This window comes from Patella vulgata, chromosome 7, assembly GCF_932274485.2.
Source record: "Patella vulgata chromosome 7, xgPatVulg1.2, whole genome shotgun sequence".
Taxonomy (NCBI): domain Eukaryota; kingdom Metazoa; phylum Mollusca; class Gastropoda; family Patellidae; genus Patella; species Patella vulgata.
In genome coordinates, this window is record NC_065885.2 from 5,912,429 (window position 1) to 5,933,945 (window position 21,517).

The window sequence follows — 21,517 nt, forward strand, 5'->3', positions numbered from 1 at the left end:
TTTCGTTTTACACTGTTAAAAATATTTTGGTTATTTTACCCTAAAATTACGGGCAGCAAAAGTTGCCCCTAAATCATAGGTAAAATTACACCATTAGTTATTTAACAATTTACTGTAGAAGGACACATCTGTTAATTTACATTTCTTGTAAAAATACATCACAATGTTAATTTACATTTCTTGTAAAAATACATCACACTGTTAATTTACACTTTTGTTAAAAATACTAATATTGGTAATTTTACATGCAAGATTCGAGCAATAGCCCCGGTGTAAAATATTTCGTATTAATATCACTTCAATATATATTGAATATCGATAATCCTGTTTGGTAGACGAGAGCATGGTTCCAGGTTTTCAGATGTAAGCTCGCGGTACTATCTATTTGCAGGCATTATAACCCTGTTTTACAGACAGTCCGGCTCAACTAACACTGGCCAATCGGTTTAATTTACCGTCTTCAAGTGAACTTGAAAACGAGATAATACAACCTACGGCCAGAAAGTCAAAACATTTTTTTATGCATTTAAGAAGATACTTACAAACTGATTAACGTACGCTAAATATCAATACACTTTATAGATCTTATAAATAATGGAAACTAGATATACATGACATGCAATATACTAAATTTACAAGATGTGATTGTCCATATTATGGTTAATAAATTGAAATGAATACCATATGAAGATAATTATTAGGAATGTTTCGTTTCTATGGAATACTAAAATACAATAAGAGATAGTAAATTTACCGAATAAGTAAATTTACCGAATAAGTAAATTTACCGAATAAGTAATAAGTAAATTTACCGAATAAGTAAATTTACAAAATAACGTGAATAAACGTAAGTCTGTAAAATGACATGCTGGCTATGTTATTTTCCGTTCAATATTTTAAGGTAAAAACAAATTCTTTAACTGCTGTAATTTTACTTATATTTCTTACCTAAAAGTAAATTACATAATAATGTGAACAACCGTAAAATCTGTAAAGTAACACGCTTGCTGCGTTACTTTCAGTTCAATTTTATTACATTATATGTATTTTTACAGGATTTTGAATATGTCTTTGATTCCATCGCCACTTATTGTCAAAAAGACATGAAACTCGATAAACATACTTGAAACTCGGTAAAAATACATTAGACTTGGTAAAAGTAGTATATGTTGTAAAATATACCGATAATTGAGGTACAAAAAACCCTTGTACTACTGTAATTTTACATACATTTCTGACAGTTTACCTGGTGGTTGTCGTAACATCATTTGCTATTTGGTTGTGGACTTCAACGGTCACTGTTAATTGGTTGTGTGTTGAGAAATGTTAACAAAAATATTTCAAGGTTTGCTTTCATTACTATTGAATAAAACATTTCTGTGATTTCAATATTTTACGACAACCAATTTGGGCTACGGTATATAGCTTGTTTTCTATCCATCTCTCGAAAATGTGGGCGTATCCTGCCTGGCAGCCGCTGGTTTACAAATAGAACGGCTAGCGGTTCAATATCTCATCAACTCTTTACTGACGTCATTTAAACTCGAATACACGGTAACTTTATTCTCTATGCCCTATGATAAGCTGTGCACAGACGGGCGGGGGTGAGGGGCAGGGGAATTCGTATGCAAGGGATAGTGATTTTTTCCGAACAGAGGAGAGGAGTTTCCTTATGTTTTTCTTAGAATTTTAACTGCCAAGATATTTTTTACCTACACCGGATATCGGTTTTCCATCAAATCCGAACGGCTAGACCTGCACCCTCCGCACAGAATTACCTCCCCTGACAAGTGAGAAGTATGCAATATATTTATAATTATTATATTTTAAGAGTCATTCATGGTGGTAACGGTTTATGTAGTGGTCCAGTAAACGAAGCCTCAATCTTGTCAATATTCGATCAACTGGTAGAGAAACAGTTTGGACATCAAGAACAAGTAAATATTAGTCTTTATACACATAGATCTATATTACTATTATATACATCGCCTCTTTAAAATAGATTTAGACTATATGAGAGAGAGAGAGAGAGAGAGAGAGAGAGAGAGAGAGAGACGTCCACTCGACATTTCGGGACTAACACATGGTTCAATTTTATTTCAATATTTCGCTTGGGCGTAGGGGTCTTTAGCAGTTGGAGGAAACCGGGGGACCCTGAGAAAACCCACGAGGCTGGACAGGTGACCCTACTCCTTGTCACGTACAACCGGTAAATCGAAACCCCGCCAGTTGACTCAATGACAGACCGTATGATATAGCACGCACGTGTTCACCATTCGGTCACCAACCCCCCCTATAAAAGTTGTGTAATAGTATGGTGGACATGGTGCCTTCAATACATTTTTTTCAATTTGTATTAAATTTGTTCCCAATCTGATTAAAATACAGATATATATTTCGTTTCGTTTTTTTTATACTTTCGATGACCTACACTACATGAAAATCTGAATGGTTGTAGTGGGAGGTCGCGTCATAGGTTATACGAGCGACTTTTGAACCTATTACCTCAGACATGTGATTAACCAATCAGCTTTGATGTTTCTAGTAGGATACCCACAGTTCCGTGCATCGCATGCCAAGAACTCACTACAACAACCCGTTTCATTGGCTAATCTCTCACACCAACCAAAACGCGAGTTATGTAACAACTCTTCCAGACCCTTGTATAGTAAAGACAAGCTGGTCGATTTGCCCAAATTTTTACACCTTTCGCATCGGTACGAAAACGAACATATGTTCGTTTACGTTTTCGTATCCTCTAACACGCGGTTTCGCAATCCGACGTAAGATAATAGCTAGATGGCGTTAATTTCCACTCCATGAACTTCTCGGTCAAGTCAAAGTTTTCAATCGATTTTTTGGCAGATGTACAACAAATCAAGTAGAATATTGCTTTTGAGCACATTCTACGAACTCTACACAATCAACAATATACACAAAGCATCGAAAAATGGTGGAAAATTCATTATATGAGACAAGAAACGTATTCGTTTGCATACCTACTAAATCCAGCTCCATACGCGTAACGTTTTTCAGTGGCCGAACACTCATTACGGATTGATGTTACAGGTACACACGAATCGGTGACGTTTTCGTTTTCGTTTTCGTATTCGTTTTCGTACCGATGCGAAAGGTCCACGAGTACGAACATATTTCCAACACCGAGCTAACTTAACAGAAATATGGCTGTTTTAATAACAAGGTTGTTTATGAAGGATTTTGGTTAATTTAGATTAATTTTCCATCCTTGACCATCTTGCCGGAATGTAGGAAAGTGCACTCCACACCACACCCCAACTCCGCATCCCAACTCCCTCGGAATGTTTCGCACAAGATTGGTTGTCCAGTGTGTGTTCAATCTGTGTTTTTCTAGATTGTATATTGCTAATAAAATAATTTTTTTTACAGAAAGAGGTTCTTCCTATTCGAGCAACTACTATATCTCATGGTTTATATGCACGAACGTATGGTCCTACTACAGGTGATAAGGTAAGGCTTCATATAACAATCGTAACATTCTAACCACGTATGGTCCTACTACTGCATCCCAAACTTAGGCTGTCTGACTACAGTTAGCTCCACCTGAGAACAGGTACTCTCGAGATATGATGTAGATAGATCACTGGGTGCAGTATGCTACTGCTGGTGATAAGGTAAGGCTTCATACAACAACCGTGGGTCCGTGGGTACGGGACAATTTGTCCCCTGACAACTCGTTGCCGGACAATTCGTCCCGTAGGACTTTTCGTCCCCTGGGACTATTCGTTCCTGGATAATTTGTCCCCAGGACGAATAGCCCTATTGGATGAATAGTCCTATGGAACTAATATTCCCGATACGAATTGTCTGGGGAGGAATTGTCCTCAAGGACGAGTTTGCTGGTAACGAATTGTCCGGGGACGAATTGTTCAGGGACGAATTGTGCTAGAGCCAACAATCGTAACATTTTACCCCCCCCCCCACGTCTTTAATACAAAATGTTGATAGTATATTTATAGAGTATATTATATTTATATAGATTAGGTTAGGAGACACGAGTTTGTTCATTGAAGTGGAGAAAGATTTTACAGTTTATGGTGATGAATGTACCTTCGGTGGTGGTAAGGTGAGTTTCGAACCAATACGAATTAATAATCTAATAAAATCAGAGATAATTATAGTCAGTAACTAAAAGTTATACTCTTTAACTATTAATGCAGGACGGAGGTCCTGACAAAGACAGCCGTCTAGTCGTTCGTATGGGACGAAATACCGAGGTCCCGTGTACACATTAGCATGCACATAAAAGATCCTTTGACAGTTGGAATTCGATATAAGAGTAGGCCGTATAGTGCCGCTGTCCGGGCAAAATTTCCCTCATACTCACACACTGTATGGCGTATGCCCGTCTTCATTAGCCCAGATCGGAGCAGAACAGCAGGACGTTAAACTCTATTCGATATAAGAGTAGACCGTAGCGCCGCTGTCCGGACAAAATTCCCCTCATAGCACACTGTATGGCGTATGCCCGTCTTCATTAGCACAGTTCGGGGCAGAACAGTAGGACGTTAAACTCCATTTCATTTCATTTAATTTCTTTAACTAGTTTAAACGGTATTCTTTTATTATTTTTGAACACAAATTTTATATTCGTTTTTATTCGGATTTTGCGAAAAGGATCCGCGATGGCTTTTGCCTTGGGTATGACACTTGCTCATGAAAGTAAGGGGTTCAATCCCGATTTTGGTCGTGAGTTCCTCGGAATTTTTCAGTCTATTTTTCCTGTGTCAGCATGGAGGATCCGGTACATCGGATGGAACGAAAAATCGGATATATCACTGGCACAATTGGAAATCTAATTAAGAGTAGAGGCCGTACCGCCGCTGTATGGGCAAAATTTCCTTATAACACCCAGTATGCCGTATGCTAGTCTTCATTAGGACGTTAAACCCCATTCCACATCATTAATCCAGACCACTGTCTGCTCGTATTTATGTCACTTGACAATGTCTGTCAGTGTACTGTCCATCTATCGTTGAAGGAAAGGATGAATCACCTGGATTTGGTTTGATTTCAGGTATTACGAGAAGGAATGGGTCAAGCTGCCAACAGATCGAGTAAGGAAGTATTAGATACTGTCATTACTAATGCTTTGATAATAGACGCTAAAACTGGTATCATAAAAGCTGATGTTGGCATCAAGGTAAACGAGTTTCTCATATATTATATACCCCAGCACTTTCTTAAAACGTCCTAGTGTCTAGTCTGTCGGAGGGAACAAAAAGCCGAAGCAGATGCCTTGATTAATGGAATTCGACGGAGTATAGGTGGAAACTACTACTGTCTGGAAAACATTTCCCTCACAGGACACTGCTTGATTCATTAGCCCGATTTGCTAGGGAGGGTTCTAGTGCTTTAACGCGTGCGCGTGAAATTTTAAGGCCTGTCATTAAGTGGTTTTGATTCTTTGGTTGTACGTGACAAGGAGTAGGATCGCCTGTCCAACCTCGTTGATTTTCTTTGGGTCCTCCGGTTTCCTCCCACTGCTAAAGACCACTACCGGTAAACAAATTTTTGAAATAAAATTGAACCATGATAGTCCCGGAATGACCTAGTTTGTGTTGAGTGGACGTTAAACTCTCTCTCTCTCTCTCTCTCTCTCTCTCTCTCTCTCTCTTCAGCGAAAATAGGCAAAATATTTTTCTGCCGTTTTTATTCATCATAGTGACCAAACTTTGACCCATAGTTCTCCCAGTCCACTGGATATTATTCGTATGACCACTCCGCCCTGTTTGCTGTTAGATCAGTGATATTATTCGTATGACCGTTCGCTGTTCATTCAGAGATATTATCCATGAACTTAAAATATGAGGAAACAGTCGATTCGGTGTTTCTAGATGTTTGTAGGGTAATATTCTATTTTTGATGTTTGTTTGGTTTTTTTATATTTATGTAGGATGGTCGAATTGTTGGAATAGGGAAAGCTGGAAATCCTGATGTCATGGAAGGTGTTGATAAAGTAAGCCTAGTATAAACATGTGACAGACCTATCATTTGATTACACCCTCACCCTCATTCCCCATCCCCCTCACCCTCATTCCCCGTCCCCCCACCCTCATTCCCCCCCCTCCACCAATTTCTTTCACTTGAATTTGTATTCTTTACAATGTCCGTGCGTGATGTGCCCTGTGTCGGCTATATTTTTTACAATGTCCGTGTCTGATGTGTGTGGTGTCCATGGGTTTTGTCTCTTGTGTATCTGCTTGTGTGTGGTGTGGTCCACCTGTATTTACTCTTACACTAACATTCTATATTGTGCACAGGAGCGTAGCCACGGTGAAGAAAGGGTCAAGAACGATCATAAGGGTAGTTTAAGCGGTACCCTTAATAAAATTTGTAGTCGAAATGGGCTGTAGTCGAAATGGGACGTAGTCGAAATGGGAGTGAACCGTTTAAGCCGTGTTCTCGTTTGCCATGTGTAACGCGTATTGGACAGACATGGGAAGTCTGACAATTCGTTCAAATACTACGCAAAACCAACCATCACCTGTAGGGCATTCTGAGTGCTGTGAAAAAATTATAGAACTTCTTTGTTAACAATTTCTGTTTACAGAATCTAATTATTGGTGCGTGTACTGAAGCCATAGCAGGCGAAGGGTTGATATTAACGGCCGGTGCTATTGATGCACATGTACATTTTATATGTCCACAACTTGCTAGAGAAGCTTTAGCTGCTGGTATAACTACACTAGTTGGTGGAGGAACTGGTCCAGCTACTGGTACTTGTGCTACCACATGTACACCAGGCCCTAATCATATCAAGTATGTCTAGTTTTTTACTGTCATTGTCGTGACAAATCAAGTTGGATGCCTTGATAAAATGTGGATTTTATGATAGAAACTTGTCGGTGTCATGATGAAACCATGTCGGCATCGTGACAAAAATCTTGTCGCGTCATGATAAAACCTTGTCGGCGTCATGATGAAACCATGTCGATGTCATGATAAAACCGTCTCGATGTCATGATAAAACCTATGTTGGTGTCATGATAAAACCGTTACGACGTCATGATAAAACCGCCTCGATGTCACGATAAAACCATCTCGATGTCATGATAAAACCTATGTTGGTGTCATGATAAAACCTTATCGATGTCATGATAATACCTTATCGATATCATGTTAAAAATCTTGTCGCCGTTATGATAAACCTTGTCGACTTCATGATAAAACCTTGTCGATGTCATGATAAATCCGTCTCATCCTGATAAAACCTTGTCGATGTCATGATAAAACCCAGTCGACGTCATGATAAAACCTTGTCGACGTCATGATAAATCCGTCTCATACTGATAAAACCTTGTCGATGTCATGATAAAACCTTGTCGACTTCATGATAAAACCTTGTCGATGTCATGATAAATCCGTCTCATCCTGATAAAACCTTGTCGATGTCATGATAAAACCCAGTCGACTTCATGATAAAACCTTGTCGACTTCATGATAAAACCTTGTCGATGTCATGATAAATCCGTCTCATCCTGATAAAACCTTGTCGATGTCATGATAAAACCCAGTCGACGTCATGATAAAACTTGTCGACTTCATGTTAAAACCTTGTCATGTCATGATAAATCCGTCTCATCCTGATAAAACCTTGTCGATGTCATGATAAAACCCAGTCCGATGGCATGATAAAACATTGTCGATGTCATGATAAAACCGTTTCGATGTCATGATAAAACCTTATCGATGTCATGATAAAAACTCTGTTGCCGTCATGATAAACCTTGTCGACGTCATGACAAAACCATGTCGGTGTCATGATAAAAATAGATTACATCTGGCGGTCGCTGTCAGAGACGACATTTCCTCGTGGCATACTGCATGGCGTAAGGCTAACCGCCATTTCATCTCCTAATTGACGTTTTAATTTCAGACACATGCTTCAAAGTACAGACGCTTTTCCTTTAAATTTTGGTTTCACTGGTAAAGGCAATACATCAGCACCGGGAATAGCTGTTGACTTAAAAGAACAGATTTTGGCTGGAGCGATTGGGTAAAGGACCAATGTATAAGATTTATCGAAATAATCATTGCTAGGTTTAAACTAGGCTTGTGCCCAAACCTGTAGCAGGAACTGGGGGTGTCCAGTAAAGACAAGGTTGCGGTCTTGTGTCAGTTGAAAATTTCATGACTGTAGATAATAAACCAGTCAGAAATTCATCAGAAGGCTTGAACACAAGAGCGTGGTACTGAACCTTTGGCATTAGACCCTTCTGTCTATCAGATGGTTTTCTTCCAAATTTATATTGCCCATGTATCATGATGTTTGGTAATACTATATGTATATGCACATAACGGACGACTGGGTGGCAGTATGACCCAATCGCTGACCCCGTGAGTGTTCCACCTCGGGCTCGAGAATTTTGGGTTTTTTTAAACTGACTGTAAATGGTGCTTTCTAGGGTATATCCTTGTGTTTCTAGCGTGTACTACCAGTTTAGCATGTGGCCGCCATACCAGTCCATCAAATACGTAAATACAAGACTAAAAAGGGCCCCCAAATTAAAAAAAGGACCCCTGAACTACGGGAAAGCTTCTTCTGGTGGCCGCGCCCACGAGCTTGCCCTTCTCACAGTTATGTCCACCCCCTGATGCACAAAATATATACATAATGTATGGCGTGCACGTAAAAGATCCCTAGTGCTGCTGCCAGGACAAAATGTCCCTCATAGCACCCTGTATGGCGTATGCCGTCTTCATTAACCCATTCAGAGCAGAACAGTAGGACGTTAAACCCCGCTTCACTTCGTTCAGTTTTCAAAGTTCATCGAACAATTAATTCACTTTTAGCAAGTACTACAATTTCTTTCCGGCGGACGATAGCCGAAACATTTCTGCGTATGCCCGTCTTCATTAGCCCAGTCGCCGGAGTAGGACATTAAACCCCATTTCATTTCATTTCATTTATATACATAATGTAGCTCGAGTTTTGTATTTTAGATTGAAATTACACGAAGACTGGGGAACAACACCGTCTGCTATCGACACGTGTTTACGTGTTGCAGAAATATATGACGTTCAGGTAAAATCATCATGACCTCTAATTCATGCTCCCTTGTATAATGGACAGATAGAAAGACAACCCTATTTGTCTATTCAACGTCATTATACCAAATATTAACATGCTTTACCAGGGCCGTAACTAGCTCAGAGCAACGAGAGGGAAGGGAAGTGTTCTCAGGGGTGCTGTAAAATTGACGGACAATGTATATCTATTGTTTTTATGGTCAACAATTTTTTCACGGGGGGAAGGGGGGCGGCGAAACTTTTTGCAGGCCCCCACCCCCCAATAGTTACGGGCCTGTGTCACGTAAAAAACAGTTTGGAATGTAGAATGTTCCAAAGAGTCCGCAAATTGAAAAAACCTCGTGGCTTTTCTCCGGTTTCCTCCCACTACTAAAAACCCTTACGCGCAATCGAATTATTGAAATAAAATTGTACCATATGTTAGTCCCGAAATGACCTAGTCTGTGTCGCGTGGACGTTAAACCCCATTTCTCTCTCTCTCTCTCTCTCTAAGGGCCATGCTGGTCGAGCAGTACGATATTGAACTGAACTATTGACTAGAATGTCCCTGTATCGAATCCCGGCGTTTCAAGCCAGGGGTGGTGCCTTTTGGGCCGACGGAAAAACTGTACTTGGCCTTTCGAATGGGTTCTTGGCCATTCGAATGGGTTGGAAATCGACATTCAGCCGTGTACACGACAGTAGGCTGAAACGCGATGATCTCGACAAAATCTCCACAAGTAACCATTTAATAAAATATAGGTAAAAATAGTGTCCACAAGACTTTTAAAAATCTTATTTCATTTGTCTTTTCGTTTGGGAGCCACAGTGGCTGTGCGAGTAAGATGCCGGCTTGCTAGTCTGGAGGTCGCGAGTTCGAACCCGATGTTGGCCGAGAAAGGTCATAGGGATTTTCCAGCGTGATTTCCCTAGTCATTCGGATGGTATGAAAAACAGAGGTCCCATGTACACATTGGCGTGCCCGTGAAATATCCCTTGGCAGTTGGAATTCGATATAAGAAAAGGTCATAGCGTCGCTCTCCGGGCAAAATTCCCCTCACAGCACACTGTATGGCGTATGCCCGTCTTCGTTAGCCCAGGTTAGGAGCAGAACAGTAGGATGTTAAGCCCCATTTCATTTCATTTCATTTCATTTCTTTAGGTTATGATCCATACCGATACGTTGAACGAGTCATCGTGTGTTGAACAGAGTATAGAAGCCTTCAAGGGTCGTACAATACATGCTTACCATTCAGAAGGTGCTGGAGGTGGCCATGCTCCTGATATAATTAGAGTTTGTGGTGTGAAGAATGTTCTGCCTTCCAGCACGAATCCTACCAGACCGTATACTATAAATACTATAGACGAACATCTAGACATGTTAATGGTCTGTCATCATTTGAACAAGTACGTACATCTATTGTTTAATTGGGGGTGGCGCAGTGCCTAAGGCGCTGGCTAACTACCCTGCATTATTTTCGCTTGCCAGTAGTACGGGGTGGATAGCCCGTCAAGGGACTAGTCATTCGGATGGCACGATAAACCTAAGTCCCATGCACGTAAAAGATTAGACGGAAACGCTCGGGCAAAATTCCCCTGTGACAATGTATGGCTTATATCATGTCTCCATTAGCCCGGTTGATGACCACAAGTGGGACGTTAAACCATATTTGCCTTCACTTGATTTCATTCCTTATTGGAAGGAATGGATCTGTAATCTTTCCTTTGGCGGCGGGGGTGGGGTGGGGGTTAACGCTTGCACATTGCATCATTAGATCCCTGGTTTTCTTCCACTACTAAAGAAATAAAATTGAATTATATGTTAGTCCCGAAATGACCTTGGTTGTGTTGCGTTGACGTTAAATTCTCCCTCTCTCTCTCTCTCTCTTTAGTTTCTGTTACGGCGAGTTTTGGGCGTGGGTAAACGGAACTGTGGGTAACCCACTAGAAACATCAACGCTGATTGGTTACTCAAATGTCTGACACCATGGGGTCAAAAGTCGCACGTCTGACCCTTACGCGACCTCCCACTACAACCGGTCAGATCTACATGTAGTGTAGGCCTTCGAAAGTATAAAAAAACGAAACGAAATATCTATACTAATATTTGTGACTGTCGTTTGTCTGTCTGTCTGTTCGGGGTTGGCGGCTACATTAGGTCTGCCCCGAGTCTGAAATTTGGGGTATAGGTGTAGCTCGGACCGGGGAGTAACATAGGCCAGGTGGCGTTAGTCTACCACTTCCGGTTTTGGAGTTATGACCCCCGAGCGAAGCCGGTCTGTTCGGGGTTAGCGGCTACACTACGTCTGCCCCGAGTCTGAAATTTGGGGTATATTGGTAACTCGGACCGGGGAGTAACATAGGCCAGGTGGCGTTAGTCTACCACTTCCGGTTTCGGAGTTTTGACCCCCGAGCGAAGCCGGGCATTCTTCTATATTTTAATCAGATTGTGTTTCTATCTCGAACTTTCCAGGAACCTAAAAGAAGATGTAGCGTTTGCTGAATCTCGTATTAGAGATGAGACGATAGCCGCAGAAGATATTCTACATGATATGGGCGCCATTAGTATGATGGCGTCCGATTCTCAGGTATCTCCATCCGTAGATGAAAGTAGCTAAGTCTCTTACTCAATATCATCCAAAATCGTCGACATTGAAAACACGAATTATTTGTCAATTTAAATCAACATTGATGTTGTGATTTTACGGGGGAAAGATGGGCTTCTCATATCCAGTAATTAAGACAAAATAAACATTTTACCGTTACCATGGTGCATTTCAGCGCCATTTTTAACAAGGGACTTTTTCTATTTTTCTTTCATGTTCTCTTATCTAGTGACAGTCAATTTTGTTTATGAATTGTCAGATATCCTTTCACAGTCCCATACAACAACTTTTGGTCTTCGAAGGAATTATTAGTGAGCAGAAATTCGCCCATGTACCTGTTATCACCCGTCAATTCAGTCAGTTATAATAGAGGGATAACTCGTGTTTTCCTTTTGCGTTCGTCACTTCCTATTGTTGAAACATTGATTACCCATCCATCGTAGCAATGATCTCTGTAATAAAATTATATTTGGAACGTGTTTAACCAGTTCTATCACATATGTGATAATGACTGGCACCAATATTGTCCTTTAAATGATCTTTATTTATATTATTCTATTTTCAACACAATATCCTGTCATTCACAAGGGGATCACGTGGTTAAGTGGGTAAGACGCTGGCTCGCTAGCCTGGAGATCGGGTGTTCGATCCCTGCATTGGCCGAGAAAGTTCATCCAGGTTATCCGGCGTGGGTCCCAACTTGTCAGTGATGCAGGACGGAGGGCCTGACAAGGACAGCTGTCTAGTCGTTCGGATGGGACGAAAAACCGAGGTCCCGTGTGTATTGGCGTGCACCTAAAAGATCCCTTGACAGTTGGAATTCCATATAAGAGTAGGCCGTAGTGCTGCTGTTCGGGCAAAATTTCCCTCATAGCCCAATTCGGAGCAGAACAGTAGGACGTTAAACCCCATTTCATTTCTGTCATTCACATATATCTCCACCATTTGTCAAACTGACTACGGTAACAGATGTAACAGTACAGTAGAATCTGTATTACGCAGCCACTCAAGGGAATTCCCATGACTGGCCGCTTAACTGAAGCGAGAGAGAGAGAGACAAATGGGGTTTAACGTCCACTCGACACAAACTAAGTCATTTCGGGACTAACATATGGTTTAATTTTATTTACATAATTCGCTTGCGCGTAGGGGTCTTTAGCAGTGGGAGGAAACCGGAGGACCCGGAGAAAACCCACGAGGTTGGACAGGCGACCCTACTCCTTGTCACGTACAACCGGGGATTTGTAACCAGCCCAGTTGACTCAATGACAGACCGTATGATACCCGGAGAAAACCCACGAGGTTGGACAGGCGACCCTACTCCTTGCCACGTACAACCGGGGATTCGAAACCACGCCAGTCGACTCAATGACAGACTTTATGATACAGCGCGCACACGCTAACCATTCAGCCATCCAACCCCCCTTAACTGAAGCGACCTGTTAATAAAATCTCAGTGTTTGTTAGTGGTGACGTCAAGTAAATTGTACGCTTGGATGTATTGAGAGCAAATATCAATACTAGCGTCGGTACATTGGCCGTTGCTGAAACATGTATATCATTGAGTTGGTAAATTTTGAGCTTTGGGAAACATACTAGAGTTAATTTGTGTTTGATTATGATTAGAGTGAGAAATGGGCTTTAACGTCCACTCAACACAAACTAGGTCATTTCGGGACCAACACACGGTTCAATTTTATTTTAACAATTCGCTTGCGCGTAGGGTTCTTTAGCAGTGGGAGGAAACCGGAGGACCCGGAGAAAACCCACGAGGTTGGATAGGCGATCCAACTCCTTGCCGCGTAGAACCTGGGAATCGAAACCACGCCAGTTGACTTAATGACAGACCTTATCATACAGTGCGCACACGCTAACCATTCGGCCATCCACCCCCCGCCCCCCACCCGGTAGGATAGTAAATACAGGCAATGAGTAGAGTAGGTTCAACTATAATTATATTATATTAAATACAGGCAATGGGTAGAATAGGCGAAGTTGTAACCAGAAATTGGCAAACGGCTGATAAAATGAAATTATTCCGCGGTCAACTTAAAGAAGAAAAGGTAAGACATGGCCCTTGCATAGCCCCTACAACATGTTAAGGTAAGACATAGCCCCTACACGTCACCGTATGACATAGCCCTATACGTCAAGGTCAGACATTGTCCAACACGTCACGGTAAGACATAGCCCCCACTCGGCAAACCACAGCAGATTCCAGTACCCTACATCTAGCCTCGGCTGTATCACGAAGTCCGCCATTGGAACTTTCAAGTTCCCAGATTACCAACGTCGTTGCCCATGACGACGCCTTTGAAGAATGTTTTATCATACAAATATTTCAAAGTCTGAAGCTGTTCATCTTTCAAGTTTATCAGATTTACTTCAAACAAGGTAAACTTTGCACTGAGAATTCTAAGCACGCTTCGAACGACGCAATTTTGATAACTTTTTTTTTAAAAGCGGCAAGTTTTCCTAAAGTAATAAGTAAACCAGTGCCGCATCCCAATTGTATAGGCGTTGGTACATTTACCGCACACAGCCGAGGCTAGGTGTAGAGTATAGGAATCTGCTGAGGTTTGCCGACTGACATAGTCCCAACATGTCAAGGTAACCCTTAGCCCCTACACGCAATGGCGATGTGTCTATTTTCCGAGGCGGGTCCTCGGGCCTGGCTGAGAGTCAAGCCTAAATCTAGCTACCTTATTTAAGATTGAAGCACTTATGGCAAATCGGACCAGACTGTGCACTCTCGTCATTTTCATGATAATGGTGTCTCCGATTTGTTGTTATAGAGAGACAATGGTAATGGTGTCTACTATTTTTGTTGTTATAGGGAGACAATGATAATGAACGTGTAAAGAGATATATAGCCAAGTATACTATAAACCCAGCTCTGGCTCATGGTTTCGGCCATTTAATAGGATCAGTTGAGGTCAGTTTATCTTAAATACAATATTTCCGTTTACCAATTTTACTTACCAATGATTATAATATGAAATATTTCATTAAAGGGATATATACATCCCAGATGTAATTTTACATGTGTAATAGAAATGTTTATAATATTACATATATCATTAAAGGGATATATACATTCCAGGTGTAATTTTACATGTGTAATAGAAATGGTTATAATATTACATATACCATTAAGAGGATATGTACATTCCAGATATAATTTTACATATGTGATAGAAATGGTTATAGTATTATATGTATCATTAAATGGATATATACATTCCAGATATAATTTTAAATATGTGATGAAAAGGTTATAATATGACATATATCATTAAAGGGGTGTATAAATTCCAGATAAAATATTACATATATCACTAAATGGTTAAATACATAGAAAGGGTTATAAACAGATTCCTAATTTAATTTTTACATAGAAATCTTTGCCATGACTTGATTAAATGGAATCGTTTATTGTTAGGGACTGCTGAAGTAGAGAGCAGTAATAAGCTTCAAAGGATCAATGAAATTCAATTTTGAACTTTGATATTCATGGGCCCCATAGACTCTTATGGGCCCTGGGACGGCGCACCGACTGAACGCCTCTCTCGTGGGGCGTAGCCATTATAATCACTTGGAGACGTGATTGAAGAAACACATATTTAGAGTGACGAAAAGTGTTGTTTAACGTCCTACTTTTCGGCTAATAAGGACGCACATGTGCCACACAGTGTGTTATCAAGGACATTTTATGTGCACGCCAGCTAGATGCTGATCCTTTCCATGTCAACGGTCCATCACCCCTGACAACGGGACACCACGCTGGAAAATTCTGGGAAACCTTCAAGGCCAACACTGGGATCGAGCCCTGGACCTCCTTGTTAGAGAGCCAGCGCCTTACTGAGTCACCGTGGTTCCCTGACGTGTATGACGTAGCAAACTAATACCAACTCATGATTAAAATGAACAATCTGATATAAAAACAGATCGATATTTCGTTTCGTATTTTTATACTTTCGATGGCCTACACTCCTACATGAAGATCTGGCCGGCTGTAGTGGAAGGTCGCGTCGGGCGTCATACGAGCGGCTTTTGACCCTGTGACGTCAGACAGTTGATTAACCAATCAGTGTTGATGTTTCTTGAGGGATGCCCACGGTTAATCCCTCAAATCAACCAGAACGCGGGTTATATAACAACTCTCCCAGATCCTAGTGTAAAAAAGACAAGTGAAATGAAATTTTGAACTATATAAAACGTAACGAAATAGGATCTGTGTTTTAATCAAATTGTAAAATGAAGTTTGATCTGAATGTCATGAATATACATTTATGCTCTAATATTGTTTTAGACTGGTAAGTTAGCTGACTTGGTCCTTTGGAGTCCAGCATTTTTTGGTGCAAAGCCCAACATTATTATAAAAGGTGGACAAATAGCTATGGCAGAAATGGGTAAGTTGCCATGAATAGAACTCTGAATTCTAGTTCTAACACATTTTTATGTGTCCCAAGAGGAAACAGAAAGTTGATCTTGAATGCCAACCGGGTAGAAACTTTGGTTCCGTAGATAGTGAAGCCATTGTCCTATTATGTAGATTAACGTCCAGTGGACACAAACTAGTTCATTTCGGGACTAACATATATGGTTCAATTTTATTTCAATAATTTGCTAGGCGTAGAGGTCTTTAGCAGTTGGGGGGCGGAGGACCGGGAAAAACCCACGAGGTTGGACAGGTGATCTTACTCCTTGTCACGTACAACCAGGGAATCGAAACCACGCAAGTTGACTCAACGACAGACCTTATGATGCGGCGCGCACACGCTAACCCTTCGGCCATTCAACCCCCTCTAGTAATGAGTAATACCCTATATTGTCAAATGTTCAGTTCATCTCTGTAAATACTGATAAAACCATTCTTAATTTATCCTTCTCAAATTCATGTCCTTATCAGGTTAAATTATAATAGGTTGTTATATTCTGTTGTATATTATAATAGATTGTTATATTCTGTTGTATATTACAATAGGATGTTATATTCTGTTGTATGTTATAAAAGTTGTTATATTCTGTTGTGTATTATAATAGGTTGTTATATTTTGTTGTATATTATATTAGGTTGTTATATTCTGTTGGATATTATAATAGGATGTTATATTATGTTGTCTATTTTAATAGGTTGTTATACTCTGTTGTATATTATAATATGTTCTTATATTACAATGGGTTGTTATTATATGTTGTAAATTATAACAGGTTGTTATATTCTGTTGTATATTATAATAGGTTGTTATATTCTGTTGTATATTATAATAGGTTGTTATATTCTGTTGTATATTATAATGGGTTGATATATTCTGTTGTATAGTATAGTAAGTTGTGATACTCTGTTGTATGTTATAATAGGTTGTTATATTCTGTTGTATATTATAATAGGTTGTTATATTCTGTCGTATATTATAATGGGTTGATATATTCTGTTGTATAGTATAGTAGGTTGTGATACTCTGTTGTATGTTATAATAGGTTGTTATATTATGTTGCACATATCATGTTGTATATTATAATAGGTTGTTACATTATAATATGTTGTTTTATTATAATAGGTATGCCGAATGCTTCCATACCAACACCAGAACCAGTAAAACAAAGAAAGATGTTTGGATCTTATGGTAAAGCTATCGGTGGACAGTCGGTTGTATTTGTATCTCAGGTAAAAACCAAAAACCGCGATGTATCTGGTTTTGAAAAGCTACAAAAAGAATATATGTTAAACTGAAACTGGATTCGATACCCAAAAAACAATGGATTCTAATTCTGGATTTGGGATCACAGAATGGATTCTGGATACAAATACATTCGGTGAAACTGTTACTAGAAAACGAATGAAATGAAAGGGTATTGAAAGGCAATCAGCACCAAACATAAAGTGAAATATATTAGTCAGGCTAAATTATAAAACAAAAACAATATTTAAATGCATAAATAAAAGCAATTATCACAGTTCTGAATATTTAAAAATTAAAAACTAAATATCACAATATTTAAAGCATATAAATATTTAAAAAATAAATCTGAAAAGAATACATATATAATAAAAATATGTCTCTTTTAAATTTTCTAAGATTTATCAATATAGACCTAAGACCTGATTGACCAAATAAAAAAAAAATATGGAACGCTTGCCTGTCATAGTACTTAATATTATACTAAAATTGGAACGATACAGAGAAAATTAGTATAGCCCCTGTCTGGGCCGGATTAAAACTCACCGAGGCCCTAAGCATTTAAATGATTTTGGTGACCCAATATATATCTAATTCAAAATATAGACGATAATAAACCAGAAACAATCGCCATGCACGTGATTAGAGTTTTTCTGGGATTTTATAAACGTCATTATTAATTGCGACAAAACAGGTGGTAAAACAGGAGCGGATCCAGAGGGGGGGTTTGGGGGGTCCCCCCCCCCCTGCTTTATCCTTTATCGTCAGATGGTGCGACAGGATGGGCACTCAAAGCGCGAGATAATGATATAGAGATATGTGACATCACAATTAATGCTTTGCATCAATAAAATTGAATCACAATGTCATCGTATTAATTCATAATAAAAATTGACGTCAAACAGGATGTTAGATTTCTCTGTTTCAAAAGATCAATGTGTATGTATATACGCCAAAATGACGATAGAGACCATGTATTTCTCAAAAAATTTCAAACCGACGGGGGGGGGGAGGCGGGGGCGGGGGGGATACAGTTTCTCAGGAACCTGGCAAACCCCCTCCTGCAAAAATTCCTGGATCCGCCCCTGTAAAAACAATGGAAAGCTAATTGCAAGTTCTTAATTAATTTTTATATTAAATATTTTGAATTTGGTATTTAACAAAGCAGACATTCTGTGGTGCCCCTATTACCATGTTGCTCTAAGCACGTGCTTACTTTGCTTGGCCCCCAGCTCAAGGATACTGGAAAATAAACAAACATTTGCATGTATGACGGTGATTATTTATTTTCAGGCAGCGTTAGACGAAGGATTAGTAGCTGGATATGGATTAGATAAATCAGCCGTTGCTGTGAAAGGAACGAGATCTCTAAATAAAAGTAGTATGATCAGAAATGACTACTGCCCTCACATTGACGGTAGGTACATGGTACAGATGGGCCGAGTCATATAACGCATGCGGAGTCACGTGGTTTCCCCACATCAGTGGAGCAGTGACAAGGAACAGTGTCTGTTCGTTCGAATGGGACGAGAAGTTCGTGTACTCGTTGGCATGCACGTAAAAGAGCCCTGGATTTTCGGAATTCGATGCCGAGTAGGCGGAAAATTCATTGTCCGGGCCAAATTAAACGCCCTAGCATTGCACATACTAGGGCCATAGACAAACCATGTTCCTAAAGCAACGACTACGAGTTTTACAACATGGACGTAGTTAAAGGGAGATCAAGCCTTCTATTGAAGATGTAGACAAACATAACAGCATGTTAGTCTCAAAATAACCGTAGTATTGTGTTGACGAGACGTTAAACGCCGTTCCTTAACCTGTATCTATAATTCTACTTTTACTTTATCTATATAGTAGTACTCTTACTTTATTTACATAGTCCTACTTTTATTTATCTATAATTCTACTTTTACTTTATCTATAGTACAACTTTTACTTCGTCTTCAGTACTCCTTTTACTTTATCTACGGTACTACTTGTACTGTATCTATAGTAATTTGTTTACAGTGCTACTTTTACTTCATCAATGGATATACATTTACTTTGCCAATAGCACTACTTTTACTTTATGAATGGAACTATTTTACTTTATCAATATCACTACTTTTACTTTATCAATGGTACTACTTTTACTTTATTAATGGTACTGATTTTACTTTATATATAATACTACTTTTACTTTATATATAGTTCTAATTTTACATTATTATTTCTTGTTGCAGTTAACCCACAAACATACAAAGTTCGCATATTGGAAGAAGGAAAAGAACCGGAAGTGCTAACATGTCCACCTTCTAGCAGATTGTCGCTTGCTCAAAGATACTTTCTTTATTAGATATGTGTAGATAAATGAATACACAGTATTAGAAACGTTATAATCAACTATTTAAAGGGGCCAAGGCTTTAACTCAATATCATCCACAGTCTTCGACATTATTGTAAACACGACTTATTGGTCAATTTAAATCAACATTCATGTGTTATCTTACCCTGAAAAGTTGGGTTTCTGATATTCAATATTTAAGACATAGAACATTTTAAAATTGGCACACGAATCACGTGCCAGAATGCCTTTGAGTGCCATTTGTATGAAGCGACTCGATGAATGAGGCTAGACATATCCCTTGTATATAGGGGAATACTACCGGTGTAGACTGGAATAACCAACGCCAAAGACTGCCATTCAATTCGGACTCTTCGCATATTTTCGCCGGAAATAACCGATTAGAAATTACAGTTTATACATATTATTACATTATTATATGCGTTGCGACCCATTTGTGTCCATTTCTAGGTGCAAAGCAATAGAGAATTAGCTCCTTTAACATTGATGTCTACAGTTTGACAAAGTTGCAAAACAAAAACCCACCTATTTATTGGTGGAGACTAATAATATGTATGATCATTATTTCAAAACAGTTCATGGGACAGTCGACATGCCAAGTGAAAGCGACGCTTAATATTTGCCTCTACCATTGAACTAAAACAGATTCAGTTTGTCAAATCCGTTTTTCCCAAGTGCTTGTCTTCAATGGGGAAATAACATGAAATGGGGTTTAACGTCCGCAGTGCCGGATTTACATGAAAATGACTTCACCGGCACGATATGATTATTTAATATTTAACATGATCGGTTAAAAGTAATATTTACATTTTTGTTTTGTTGAAATATATTTGAACCAGCAACTGGTTCCCAATACTCATCTTGTTGTAATTCTTCCCAGAGGCGAAGAACTTCGAATTTCCATGGACAATTGATCATCGTTTTTTGATATGACGGCACAATTTCAAGATGGTCTCGATCACGTCATGCTCGGTTACTGGTCCCTATATTGCTGTCATTCCTAATTTTTAAAGATACATTCTCACGAAAGTATGGCAAATTTGGTATAAAGGGAAAGTAGAAACTTCCAATCGTACTAGAAAAATACTGGATTCCCTGAAAACACCCATGAGTCAAAATGAAATGAAATAAAATAGGGGTTAACGTCCTACTGTTCTATTCCGAACTTGTCTAATGAATACGGGCATACGCCATACAGTGTGCTATGAGGGAAATTTTACTCGGACTACGGCCTATTCTTATATCGAATTCCAACTGTCAAGGGATCTTCGACGTGCACGCTAATGTGAACGTCCCATCCGAACAACTAGACAGCTGTCATTGTCAGGCCCTCCATCATGCATGACGTCATTTATACTATTAGTAGAGAAGCATACCATCGGGGTTTAGGGGAGAAATGAAAAGGGGTTTCGCGTCCTACATTTCTGTACCGACTGGGATAATGAAGACGGACTTGCGCCATAAAGTGTATTATGCGGGAAATTTTGCCCGGAAAGCGGTGTCTATCGACTTCCAACTGTCAATTGATCTTTTACGATCACGCCAATGTGTACACGGGACCTCGATTTTTCGTCCCATCCGAACGACTATACAGCAGTCCTTGTCAGGCCCTCTGCCCTGCATCACTGACAAGGGGAGAGGGCACCACGCCGGAATATCTGGATGAACTTTCTCGGCCAATGCAGGGATCGAACACCCGACCTCCAGGATAGCGAGCCAGCGTCTTACACGCTTAGCCACCGTGACCACCATATAAACTCAAACATCTAAAAGACTTGAAAAGATATTAGTGGGATATCAATTTCGACATTGATCAATTGCTATTTTGA

At 39.7% G+C, this 21,517-nt stretch overlaps 1 protein-coding gene across 3 annotated transcripts in view; it reads left to right on the forward strand.

Moving 5' to 3' along the window:
- Nucleotides 1-20,547, forward strand: part of LOC126826991 (urease subunit alpha) — a 37,314-nt gene extending 16,767 nt beyond the window's left edge. For all 3 annotated transcript variants that reach the window (XM_050556143.2, XM_056102156.1, XM_050556142.2), the window contains exons 9-24: nucleotides 1,832-1,937; nucleotides 3,409-3,489; nucleotides 4,019-4,105; nucleotides 5,057-5,182; nucleotides 5,936-5,998; nucleotides 6,593-6,801; nucleotides 7,919-8,038; nucleotides 8,986-9,067; nucleotides 10,214-10,458; nucleotides 11,525-11,639; nucleotides 13,631-13,720; nucleotides 14,494-14,592; nucleotides 15,970-16,069; nucleotides 17,222-17,328; nucleotides 18,635-18,758; nucleotides 19,567-20,547. In XM_050556143.2, the coding sequence (XP_050412100.1) occupies nucleotides 1,832-1,937; nucleotides 3,409-3,489; nucleotides 4,019-4,105; nucleotides 5,057-5,182; nucleotides 5,936-5,998; nucleotides 6,593-6,801; nucleotides 7,919-8,038; nucleotides 8,986-9,067; nucleotides 10,214-10,458; nucleotides 11,525-11,639; nucleotides 13,631-13,720; nucleotides 14,494-14,592; nucleotides 15,970-16,069; nucleotides 17,222-17,328; nucleotides 18,635-18,758; nucleotides 19,567-19,679 (1,867 nt within the window). In that variant the 3' untranslated portion in view covers nucleotides 19,680-20,547. The remainder of the gene's footprint in view (nucleotides 1-1,831; nucleotides 1,938-3,408; nucleotides 3,490-4,018; nucleotides 4,106-5,056; nucleotides 5,183-5,935; nucleotides 5,999-6,592; nucleotides 6,802-7,918; nucleotides 8,039-8,985; nucleotides 9,068-10,213; nucleotides 10,459-11,524; nucleotides 11,640-13,630; nucleotides 13,721-14,493; nucleotides 14,593-15,969; nucleotides 16,070-17,221; nucleotides 17,329-18,634; nucleotides 18,759-19,566) is intronic.
- The last annotated feature ends 970 nt before the right edge of the window (nucleotides 20,548-21,517 follow it).